General features: G+C 36.8%; 1 protein-coding gene across 1 annotated transcript in view; it reads left to right on the forward strand.

Moving 5' to 3' along the window:
- Positions 1-12602, forward strand: part of LOC143645066 (interstitial collagenase-like) — a 38350-nt gene extending 25748 nt beyond the window's left edge. Inside the window, exon 9 of the mRNA XM_077114700.1 lies at positions 12464-12602. Coding sequence (XP_076970815.1) covers positions 12464-12602 — 139 coding nt within the window. The remainder of the gene's footprint in view (positions 1-12463) is intronic.
- Positions 12603-13033: the final 431 nt, after the last annotated feature.

The following is a 13033-nucleotide window of genomic DNA, read 5'->3' on the forward strand; positions in this document are numbered from 1 at the left end:
AACTGAGACTCAGCATCAAGGGATTCTGAAAACCTTCTCGACCAAAAGGGGGAAGAGTGAAATAAGACAAAATAAAGTGTCAATGGCTGAGAGATTCCAAACAGAGTCAAGAGGTTATCCTGGAGATTACTCTTACACACTAAATAGATATCACCTTGTTAGTCAAGGTATAATGGAGAGGCTGGAGGGAACTGCCTGAAAACTTGGAGCTGTCTTCCAGTAGCCATGTTTCTTGAAGATGATTATATAATGATAGAGCTTTCACAATGTGACAGTGTGATTGTAAAAACCTTGTGTCTGATGCTCCTTTTATCTACCTTATTAACAGATGAAGAAAACACATGGAATAAAAAGAAATAATGGGGGGACAAATGCTAAAATAAATTTAGATTGGAATGCTAGTGATCACTGAAAGGGAGGAGTAAGGGATATTGTATGGATGAATATTTTTCTGTTGTTTTTTTATATCTTTTTCCGAATTGATGCAAATGTTCTAAGAGATGATCATGATGATGAATATGCAACTCTGTGATGATATTGTGAATTACTGATTATATATGTAGAACAGAATGATCAAAAGAATGTTTGCATTTGTTTATTTTTTTTAAAAAATTTAAAAATCAATTTTAAAATTCAATAAAAACAGAAACAAACAAACAAAAAATCATATTGGTTAAGCTTCAGTGCACTAAAGAACATTTTAATTACATCATCGCCCCCTAGCAGAATACTTAGCAGACCTAGCAGAATACTTAAACAGAACACAGGGACTATTGAACAGTAACTAAGAATATCTGAAATCTAAACAACTGCTAAACATGCAACACTTCAGTTCAATCCCCAGGAATCCAAAGAATACCCTAGAGAAAGCAATTAGGACCATTGTCCTCAAATCTGTTGCTGATAATAAGAAGAACCCAGTGCCTCATTACAGTCTCTTTTGTAGAAGCTCAGGATGATGGTGTTAAAGGAGTGCTATGTTTGCTAAGTTTGTCCTTCACATAGTGTATCCCTAGTTTGAAAGGGAACATTCTAAGATTTCCTGGCACCCTAGTGTCCCTGCTTTGAATATTCCCCAAATATGTGAATATGATGGCTATTAGTTGTGTACTTAAGTTATGTTGTGAGACACATTCATGGCTATATAAAGAGATTATCCAGGTGTACCTGACCTAATCACATGAGTCTTTAAAAGTAAAGCATTCTCTCCATCTGACCACAGAAGAGGAAGAGAGATCTGAATCCTGGGAAGGATTTGACATGCCATTGCTAGCCTGAAGGAGATGGCTACATCATAGAATATGGGCAGCTTCTAGAAGGTAAGGACAGCTCTTGCTGACAGCCAGCAAAGAAATGGAGACCTTGGCCCTACAACAGCAAGGAACTGAATCCTACCAAGTGACAAGAATAAGCTTGAAAGCAGAGTTTTCCCTAGTGTCTCCAGATAAGAACACAACCTGGTCAACACTTTGTAATGTCTTGAACAAAGAACCCAGCTCTGACTTATAGAACTGTGAACTAGTAAATGGGCATTGTTTCAAGTCACTAAGTTTATGTCAGTTTCTTAATGTGGCAATAGCTAACTACTATACTTGGAAAAATTGCCTCAAAGCACAAACTTGTATATTGAATATTACTTTTCCTCTCTGTCCTATAAAATATGTGGTGATCATGTGAATTCTATCAAACATTCCAGAAAGAATTAGTACCAATTCTCCTCAAACTCTTCAAAAAAATCGAAGTGGAGGGAAAACTGCCTAATTCATTCTATGAAGCCAACATCACCCTCATACCAAAACCAGGCAAAGATATTACAAAAAAAGAAAACTACAGACCAATCTCTCTAATGAATATAGATGCAAAAATCCTTGATAAAATTCTAGCAAATCATATCCAACAACACATTAAAAGAATTATACATCATGACCAAGTAGGATTCATCCCAGGTATGCAAGAATGTTTCAACATAAGAAAATCAATTAATGTAATACACCATATCAACAAATCAAAGCAGAAAAATCACATGATCATCTCAATTGATGCAGAGAAGGCATTTGACAAGATTCAACACCCTTTCCTGTTGAAAACACTTCAAAAGATAGGAATACAAGGGAACTTCCTTAAAATGATAGAGGGAATATATGAAAAACCCACAGCTAATATCATCCTCAATGGGGAAAAATTGAAAACTTTCCCCCTAAGATCAGGAACAAGACAAGGATGTCCACTATCACCACTGTTATTCAACATTGTGTTGGAGGTTCTATCCAGAGCAATTAGACAAGAAAAAGAAATACAAGGCATCAAAATTGGAAAGGAAGAAGTAAAGCTATCACTGTTTGCAGACGATATGATACTATACGTCGAAAACCCGGAAAAATCAAGAAACGAATCCCATTTACAATTGCAACTAAAAGAACAAAATACTAGGAATAAATTTAACTAAAGAGACAAAAAACCTATATAAAGAAAACTACAAAAAACTGTTAAAAGAAATCACAGAAGACCTAAATAGATGAAAGGGCATACCGTGCTCATGGATTGGAAGACTAAATATAGTTAAGATGTCAATCCTACCTAAATTGATTTACAGATTCAATGCAATACCAATCAAAATCCCAACAACTTATTTTTCAGAAATAGAAAAACCAATAAGCAAATTTATCTGCAAGGGCAGGGTGCCCCGAATTGCTAAAAACATCTTGAGGAAAAAAAACGAAGCTGGAGGTCTCGCACTGCCTGACTTTAAGGCATATTATGAAGCCACAGTGGTCAAAACAGTATGGTATTGACATAAAGATAGATATATCGACCAATGGAATTGAATAGAGTGCTCAGATATAGACCCTCTCATCCATGGACATCTGATCTTTGATAAGGCAGTCAAGCCAACTCACTTGGGACAGAACAGTCTCTTCAATAAATGGTGCCTAGAGAACTGGATATCCATATGCAAAAGAATGAAAGAAGACCCATATCTCACACCCTATACAAAAGTTAACTCAAAATGGATCAAAGATCTAAACATTAGGTCTAAGACCATAAAATAGTTAGAGGAAAACGTTGGGAGATGTCTTATGAAACTTACAATTGGAGGCGGTTTTATGGACCTTAAACCTAAAGCAAGAGCACTGAAGAAGGAAATAAATAAATGGGAGCTCCTCAAAATTAAACACTTTTGTGCATCAAAGAACTTCATCAAGAAAGTAGAAAGACAGCCTACACAATGGGAGACAATATTTGGAAACGACATATCAGATAAAGGTCTAGTACCCAGAATTTATAAAGAGATTGTTCAACTCAACAACAAAAAGACAGCCAACCCAATTACAAAATGGGAGAAAGACTTGAACAGACATCTACCAGAAGAAGAAATACGGATGGCCAAGAGGCATATGAAGAGATGCTCAATGTCCCTGGCCATTAGAGAAATGCAAATCAAAACAACAATGAGATATCATCTCACACCCACCAGAATGGCCATTAGCAACAAAACAGAAAATGACAAGTGCTGGAGAGGATGTGGAGAAAGAGGCACACTTATCCACTGTTGGTGGGAATGTCAAATGGTGCAACCACTGTGGAAGGCAGTTTGGCAGTTCCTCAAAAAGCTGAATATAGAATTGCCATACGACCCAGCAATATCATTGCTGGGTATCTACTCAAAGGACTTAAGGGCAAAGACACAAACGGACATTTGCACACCAATGTTTATAGCAGTGTTATTTACAATTGCAAAGAGATGGAAACAGCCAAAATGTCCATCAACAGATGAGTGGCTAAACAAACTGTGGTATATACATACGATGGAATATTATGCAGCTTTAAGACAGGATAAACTTATGAAGCATGTAATAACATGGATGGACCTAGAGAACATTATGCTGAGTGAGTCTAGCCAAAAACTAAAGGACAAATACTGTATGGTCCCACTGATGTGAATGGACATTCGATAATAAACTTGAAATATGTCATTGGTAACAGAGTCCAGCAGAAGTTAGAAACAGGGTAAGATAATGGGTAATTGGAGCTGAAGGGATACAGACTGTGCAACTGGACTAGATACAAAAACTCAAAAATGGACAGCACAGTAATACCTAATTGTAAAGTAATCATGTTAAAACACTGAATGAAGCTGCATCTGAGCTATAGGTTTTTTTTTTCACTATTATTATTACTTTTATTTTTTTCTCTATATTAACATTCTATATCTTTTTCTGTTGTGTTGCTAGTTCTTCTAAACCGATGCAAATGTACTAAGAAACGATGATCATGCATCTATGTGATGATGTTAAGAATTACTGATTGCATATGTAGAATGTTATGATTTCTAAATGTTGGGTTAATTTCTTTTTTGCCGTTAATTAATTAAAAAAATGTATATACACACACACACTCATATATATATATATATATATATATATATATATGCCCAATATGGCATAGAACCTTCTTCTCCTCCTCTTTTCAACCTTCTACTCCCTCTCCTCTAGCCCCAGAGAAAGCCTGCATGTGCATCACTGCCAGTATCGCTTACAGGGGACGTCTAGATTCCATTTCACAGACATTTCCAGAAGATATTTCTATGATTTTTTTCTAACAAATGGGCATTACAAGACATGTTATTTTTTATCTCTACCCTATCATACATCGGCAACCTGTCTACATCTAGAAAGCCTAAATGTGGCAAAATTTTCTTTTAAAAGTTTGAGGTAAAGATAAGTCCTGAAACCTAGGGAACCCAGCCTCTCCAGAATATCAGCTAGTTCCCTCTCCCTACCCCATAATACTGACAGCCCCTTCCAACATGAAAAAGTTAGAATGGCCATAGCCCAAATAACCCTAAAGACAGTGAGAAAGATCAAAGATGATGGTGGGGTTATATAGAGAAGGTAGGGTCTAAGAAACTAGTATGATTGCTGAATCATTATATTGCTGTTTCTTTCCGTCTCCAGGATCTTATAGCAACTAGAAATGAAAACTTAAATTTGTGGGATTGTAACCCACACCAAACTCTGAAATGTATTCTACAACTAATTGTGGTGTTGCGTTTTGAAATTTAATGTTTGTTTGTATAGATGTTATTTTTCATATGCAAAATAAGTTGTAATAAAAAAATCTATTCCTAAAAAAATATATATATGTGGTGATGCATGCCCACCTAAAATCCATTTGTCTTATAGAAAATGTGGGTGACATGCAGCCTTTCAAAAGTTAATCTCCCTATAATTCACACTTAGTCTTTCTAAGTGGCTTTAAGGACCATGGTAACACACTCCTGATCACATCCATTTTATGGAATTCTAAATTCCTTGTGACCAAAATTAGAGTCTGGTTATTTTTGGAACACTCCATATGTAGCATGATGTTTCCCATATCAGAAATTCTTTTTTTTTTTAATTAGGTTGCAGTTTTACAGAGAAGTCATGTAAAAATACAAGATTTCCATATACTCTTATTATTCACCCCTTGTATTAGTGTGATACCTTTGTTAGAATTCCTGAAATAATATTAAAATATTACTGTTAACTATAGTCCATAGTTTATGTTGGCATATTGTTGTTTTCCTTATACCATCTTATTATTAATACCATGCAATAATGATGATTCATGAAAAGAGCATTCCTACGTTTGTACTATTAACCATAGTCCATCATCCATAACAGGGTTTTCATTGTTATACAGATCTATGTTTTATCTTCTAACTTGCCTTCTAGTAACATACACAACCCAAAACTTCCTCTTTCAACCACATTTACCAACATAATTCAGTGCTATTAGTTACAGTCACAATAATGTGTCAGTATCACCACTATCCATTTCCAACCATTTTCAATCAACCTAAATGGAAATTCTGCACAAACTAAGCATCAGGTCCACTTTCTCTTCCCCCATTCTATCCCCTGATAACTTTTATTTTAGATTCTGACTCTATGAGTTTGCATATCATACTTAGTTCATATCAGTGAGAACATACAATTTTTGTCCTTTTATGTCTGCCTTATTTTACTCAACATAAGGTCCTCAAGGTTCATCCATATTGTTGCATGATCAGGACTTCATTACTCCATACAGCTGAATAAGATTCCATTGTATGTATAAACCACATTTTGTTCACTTTTTCATCAGGTGAAGGCCACTGGGTTGCTTCCATCTTTTGGCAATTGTGAATAATGCCACTATGAGCATTGTTGTTCAAGTGTCTGTTTGAGCTCCTGCTTTCAGTCCTTCTGAGTTTATACCTTGAGCAGAATGGCCATTTCATATGGAATTTCTATGCTTAGCTTCCCAAGGAACACCCTCTTCCACAGAGGCTACACCATTTTCAATTTCCACCAGAAGTGAATAAGTGTTACTGTTTCTCCACATCATCTTCAAAACTTGTAGTTTTCTGTTTTGTTTTGTTTTTTAATAGTGGCCATTCTAGTGGGTGCAGCTCCCTCAGCTCCTGTGGGTCATTCTGGCTTCTCCTGGCAAACTTTCTCTCTTAGCTTCCTCAAACTCTCTTGCCTTACTTAAAGGATTCCAGCAAGTGGTTTAAAGCCCACCATGAATGGGTGTGGTCACATCTCAATGGAAACAGGCCAATCAAAAGTCCTACCCACAACAGATCTGCACCCATAAGATTGAAATAAAAGATCATGGCTTTTCTGGGTTACATAACAGTTTCAAATCAGCACATTCCATCCTCTGGACCCCCAAAAGACATGCTGTTTCCTATATACAAAATACATTCATTCTATCACAATATCACAAAAGCCTTAAACCAGTTCAGTAACAATACAAATATAACACAAAGTAAAAAACAGTACAAGGTCTCATCACAGTCAACCATAGGCATGGTCTGTCCTAAGACAAAATTCTTCTCTGACTGTGGGCCTGTGAAACTTAGAATAAGTTATCTGTTTCCAATATACAAAGGAGAGACAGTCATGGGATAAATGTTCCCATTGCCATAGGGAGAAATTGAAGGGAAAACAGAGCCAAACCATTTGGAAAACCTACAAGACATACATCATTAGATTTTAAGTTCTGAGAGTCCTCTATAGAATGATGTTTTATCCTCAGGGCTTGAGAGAGCAGCAGTTTCACCCTCTCCAAAGGCTTATGCAGCAACCCTGCTCTCTCCAAACACTGGGGTAAGGGTTGCAACATTGGAGAGCGTTGGAGAGTCCACCTTGTCTTGGCCCCACCCTCATTAAGCATCTGAGTGCACCAGACTTTCTACCATCTCCAGGGCACACACTCAACCCCTTCCAGAACGTGGAATGGTTGCCAGGTTCTTTTCAACATCTGGGGAATGTGTTCCACCCTTTCCGAGGCCTGGGGCAGCAAAATATTTCCTGAACATCAAGGTGGAAGGCCCATCCTCTGCTTCTGGTTTAAACTCACTCTCTTCATGTGCCTGGGTGGGGCTGCTCTCCTGGCCCAAGATTTCTTAGCTGCAGATCTTATTTCCATATGTTCTAGTTTAAAAGCTGCCAGAATGCAATATACCTGTGCTGGCTTGAAAGGAAGTATGCCCCCAGCAAAGCCATATTTTAATAAAAATTACATCTCATTAAGGTAGAATAATCCCTATTAAACACTGTATGTGTTTAATACAGTGTTTACATCTGTAATCAGATCATCTCTCTAGATGATGTGATTTAGTCAAGAGTGGTTGGTAAGATGGATTAGGTGACAACATGTCTCCACCCATTTGCGTGGGTCTTGATTGGTTTATTGGAGTCCAATAAAAGAGGAAACATTTTGGAGAAAGAAAGAGAGTCAGAGAGAGCAGAATGACTTAACCATGAGAAGCAGAGTCCACCAGCCAGCGACTTTTGGAGATGAAGAAGGAAAATGTCTCCCAGGGAGCTTCATGAAACAGGAAGCCAGGAGAGAAAGTAGCAGATGATGCCTTGCTCACCATGTGTCCTTCCATCCAAGAGAGAAACTGTGACTGTGTTTGCCATGTGCTTTTCCAGATGGGAGAGAAACCCTGAATATCATTGGCCTTCTTGAACAAGGTATTTCCCTGGATGCCTTTGATTGGACATTTCTATAGACCTGTTTTAATTGGACATTTTCACAGCCATAGAACTGTAAACTAGCAACTTATTAAATCCCCCTTTTTGAAAGCCATTCTGATTCTGGTATATTGCATCCCAGCAGCTAGCAAACTAGAATAATACCAGAAACAGAATGGCTTTTAAAACAGGGAATTTACTAAGTTGCAAGTTTACAGTTGTAAGGCTGTGAAAATGTCAAAATTAAGGCACCAACAAGAGGTCACTATCACTCAAGAAAGGCCAATGAACTTTGAGATTTCTCTCTCAGCTGGAAAGGAACATGCATGATGTCTCTAGCTTTCTCTCCAGGAATCTTCAACAGCTTCCTTGAGGCTCTGTCCCTTCTGTTGGCTCCATCAATTCTGGAGGCTCTAAAGCTTTTTCCAAAGTGGTTCCCTCTTAAAGGGCTCCATTAAGCAACCCCACTTTGAATGTGTGCAGACACATCTCCATGGAAACTATCTAATCAAAAGTTACCACCCACAATTGGGTGGATCACATCTCTATGAAAACAATAGAAAAATTCCCACTCATCAGTGTTGAATGAGGATTAAGGGACATGGCTTTTCTAAGGTACACAACAGATTCAAACTGGCACATGGCTCTGCATTTGAAGTATTTTTTCCTTCAATCTGTCCCTTTTATGTCTGTTTTAGTCCAGACTATCAGTGATTCCATTCATACAGATCTTGCAAAAATTTTGTTGGTTTAGCATGTAGCATACAGGGATCAAAACCATCAGACAATAGGACTTTCCACAAATATTTTCTGAATCACTGCATTTCCAGTCTTGGCTTGTGCTGAAATGACTGAGGTTCCATGTTAAGCTAACTCTGCACATGGAGCACTATTCTCTGGGGAGTCACTTCCTGGAAGCCCAAATTTTTCCTCTCAGCATCTCTGGGGCATCTTTCTCCCTCTGTGTCATTCACTGGATTTCATCTCTCTACTCTGTGTATGTTCTCTGTCTTTTATTTTCTTCATAGAGGACCCCAGTAAAAGAATTAAGGCACGCCTTGAATGGGTGGGGTCATATCTCCATGGAAACAACTTAATCAAAAGATCCCATCCAACAATAGGTCTGTCCCCACAAGACTGGATTGAAAAATCATGGCTTTTCCAGGATACATGACAGTTTCAAATCAGCACATGCCCTTTATCATGGAGAGGAAGTTTCCTTTTATTCTTATCTTTATAACTGTTTTTATCAAGAAAGAATGCTCGATTTTGTCAAGTATCTTTTCTGCATCAATTAAAATGATCATGTGTTTTTTTCCCTTTCAGTTTGTTAATGTGGTGTATTACATTAATTGATTTTTTTTATGTTGAACTGTCCTTGCATACCTGAAATAAAACCCACATGATTATGATGTATAATTCTTTTAATACGCTATTGGATTCAATTTGCAATCACTTTGTTGAGGATTTTTGTATCTACATTCATTAGAGAAATTGGTCTGAATTTTATTTTGTTGTAGTATCTGTCTCTGGATTTGGTAAGAGTAATGTTGGCTTCACACGATAAGCAAGGTAGTATTTCCTCTTCTTAATTTTTTTAAAAGTTTGAGCAGGATTGCCCAATGAGGATTTGTATTAATTGCACTTGGAATAATTCATAGAATTTACCAGGGAAGACTTCTGGCCCTAGCCTTTTCTTTTGGGGGATGTTTATGATGAGTGATTCTATCCCTTTGCTTGTAGTTGTTCTATTGAGGTATTTTGTTTCTTCTAGAGTCAGTGAAAGTTGTTTATGTATTTCTAGGAAGTTGTGTATTTCACCTAAGCTTTCTAATTTTCTGGCAAATAGATATTCATAGTATTCTCTTATGATCCCTTGTAGTTCTGTGGGGTAAATTGTGATGCCCCCATCTCATTTTTTATTTTATTTATTTGCATCTTCTCACTTTTTTTCTTTGTCAGTTTAGCTAAGGATTTGTCAATTTTATTGATCTTTAAAAATCAACTTTTGGTTTAGTTTATTCTTTCTATTGTTTTTTTATCTCATAAAATGAAAAATAAATTTCATTTATTTCTGTTCTAATCTCTATTTCTTTCCTTCTGCTTGCTTTGGGATTAGTTTGCAGTTCTTTTAATAGTTCCTCCAGGTGTGCAGTTAGGTTTTTTATTTTAGTTCTTTCTTCTTTTTTGAGATAGGCACTTAGGTCTATAAATTTCCCTCTCAGCACTGTTCTTAATGCATCCCATATGTTTTGATATAGTATCTTCTTGTTTCATTCATCTTAAGATATTTACCGGTTCTTCTTGTAATTTCTTCTTTGCCTCACTGACTGTTTTAAAGTGTATTGTTGAATCTCTACATATTTGTAAATTTTACAGTTCTCTGCTTGTTATTGATTTCCAGCTTCATTACATTATGGTCAGAGAAAGTGCTCTGTATAATGTTAATCTTTTAAAATTTATTCAAACTTGTTTTGTGACCCAACATGTAGTCAGTCTATCCTGGAGAATGATCCATGAGCACTTTAGAAAAATGTATATCCAGCAGTTTTGGGGGTGCAATGTTCTGTATATATCTTTTAGGTCTAGTTCATTTATCATATTGTTCAAGTTCTCTGTTTCCTTATTGATTGTCTGTTTCGTTGTTTTCTTTATTGATGAAAGTGGTGTACTGAAGTTTTCAAACAGTATTGTAGAAACAGTTATTTCTCATTTCAGTTTTGCCAGTGCATACCTCATGTATTTTGGGGTTTCCTGGTTAACAGTATAAATAGTTATGATTGTCATTTATTCTTGGTGGATTGTTCCTTTTATTAATATATCATGTCCTTCTTTGTCTCTTATAACAGTTTTGCATTTAAAGTCTATTTTATATGATTTTTTGGTTATGTTTATGTGGAATATGTTTTTCCAAACTTTCACTTTCAACCTTTTTGTGCCCTTGTGTCTTGTAGACAGCACATAGATGGATCATACTTTTTAATCTATTCTGCAAATCTACATCTTTCATTTGGGGAGTTTTATCCATTCACATTCAATGTTATGACTGTACATGTAGTGCTCCATGTGAGGATTTAACCAAATATGGAACTTTATCATTTGGTTTTTCTATGTCATATCTTATTTTAGTCTCTCTTTTTCCCTTTTAGTTACCTTTACTGAGAATCATTCTCGAGTCTCTCTCTCTCCTATCTTTTCCTTTCAGCCTGTGAAACTCCCTTTAGTATTTCTTGTAGGGTAAGACTCTTGTTGATCAAGTCTCTTGGTTTGCATTTATCTGTGAATATTTTAATCTTTCCCTTATTTTCGTGGGCAGGCAGTTTTTATTTTTCAGTAGCTTAAATATATCATAATACTGACTTCTTACTTCCATAATTTCTGATGAGTAATTGGCACTTAATCTTATTGCAATTCCCTTGAAGGTGACAAATTACACTACTCTTGCTGCTTTCAGAATTCTCTATCTTTGGAATCTGACATTCTGATTAGTATATGTCTTGGAATAGGTTTATTAGGATTTATTCTGTTTGGAGTACATTGCGCTTCTCAGATATGTTTATTTAAGTCTTTCATAAGAATTGGAAATTTGGGACCATTTTTTCCTCAAATATTCTTTCTTCCCCTTTCCCTTAGCTTCTGCTTCTGGGACACCCATGGCACGTTTCATTGTTGTTGTAGTTGTTTTGTTGTTCTGCACCTAATACTGTTGTTTAATTCCCTGATACCCTACTCCATTTTTCATATTCTTTTCTCTGTTCTTCTGCCTGTGAGATTCTGCTCATCGTCTCTTTTAGTTCTTTGATTTTTTTCATTTTGCCAGTTCAAATTTGCTATATTTTTCTATCTTCTAGTGTGCTTTCATTCCCATAAGTTCTGTTTATTTTTCTATTCATACTTTCAAATTCACTTTGTGCTTACCCAGTATTTTCTTAATATCCTTTATCTCATTAGCCATATTTTCCTTCATCTCCTTAAATTAATTTAGGAGATTTGCTTGAACATCTTTAATTAGTTGTCCCAAATTCTGTCACCTCTGAAGTTTTAATTTGTTTTTTTGACTGAGCCATATCTTCATGTTTCTTAGTATGGCTTATAATTTTTTGCTGATGTCTAGGCATCTGACTTTTTTGAGGAGTTTACTCCGAAGGTCACCTTCTCTCTCTTGCCTAGGATTTTATTATTGGTCTGCTTTGTGTTGAGGCTCTTATTTGATACTCAATTCAATTTATTCTAGTTCTTTAGACTTGTCTGTTTTTGACTGATCAGAGTTTTTCAGCTCTTCTTCATCTGAGTCTTCTCCTGAGTATGTGGTACCATTTTTAAAGTTGCACTGTTTGTGCAATTGTTTCATCTCCTGGGGAAAGCTTCCTTTTCTCTAATACTTCTCCAGGAATCTTGATCTGTTTTGTTTTGACTTTATAATTTTTCAATTCTACTTTTCTTGCCTTCAGTTGCATTTTCCCGGACAGCAAAATCTGTGAGGAGGATTTCCCTGCAGAGCAATCTGCCAAGTCAGTATTTCCTAAGCAAACAGTGACCCTCAAGGAGGCACAGACCAGTACCAAGGATCTCTGGGGAGAGGTTCAGTAAAGACACCAGGAAACCTTTTTGATGACTCCCAGAAGTTGTGCTTTCCAGGCCTGTCCAGCAGATGGCAATCTTCAGCAAAGTTTTCCCTGTAGCCCATCTTAGTCTCTGCTTCTTTGGATCTCTATGCCTTTGCCCATGTCCAGGCAGGGTTGAAACAATGGTGCAGCCATCACCAACTGGGGTGGGCTGAAAGAACAGCACAGAGCCAGGACCCAGAGATCTAAACTTGCCAGTCAAGAGCCATGATCAGTACTCAGCGTTGCCCCCATCATTCTTGGGGAAGAGGGCTTCCATGTCCCTCACAAGTTGGCTAGCCTTGAGAGTAAGGGGTGGATACCAGCAATTGCTGCTGAGCAATTTTCTCACAACTTTTACTGCACTGCCTCAGCCTCTTTGTCTCCCCACTCTTTCTTAGTTGCTTTTACAATTCT

This window comes from Tamandua tetradactyla, chromosome 8, assembly GCF_023851605.1.
Source record: "Tamandua tetradactyla isolate mTamTet1 chromosome 8, mTamTet1.pri, whole genome shotgun sequence".
Classification (NCBI taxonomy): Eukaryota; Metazoa; Chordata; class Mammalia; order Pilosa; family Myrmecophagidae; genus Tamandua; species Tamandua tetradactyla.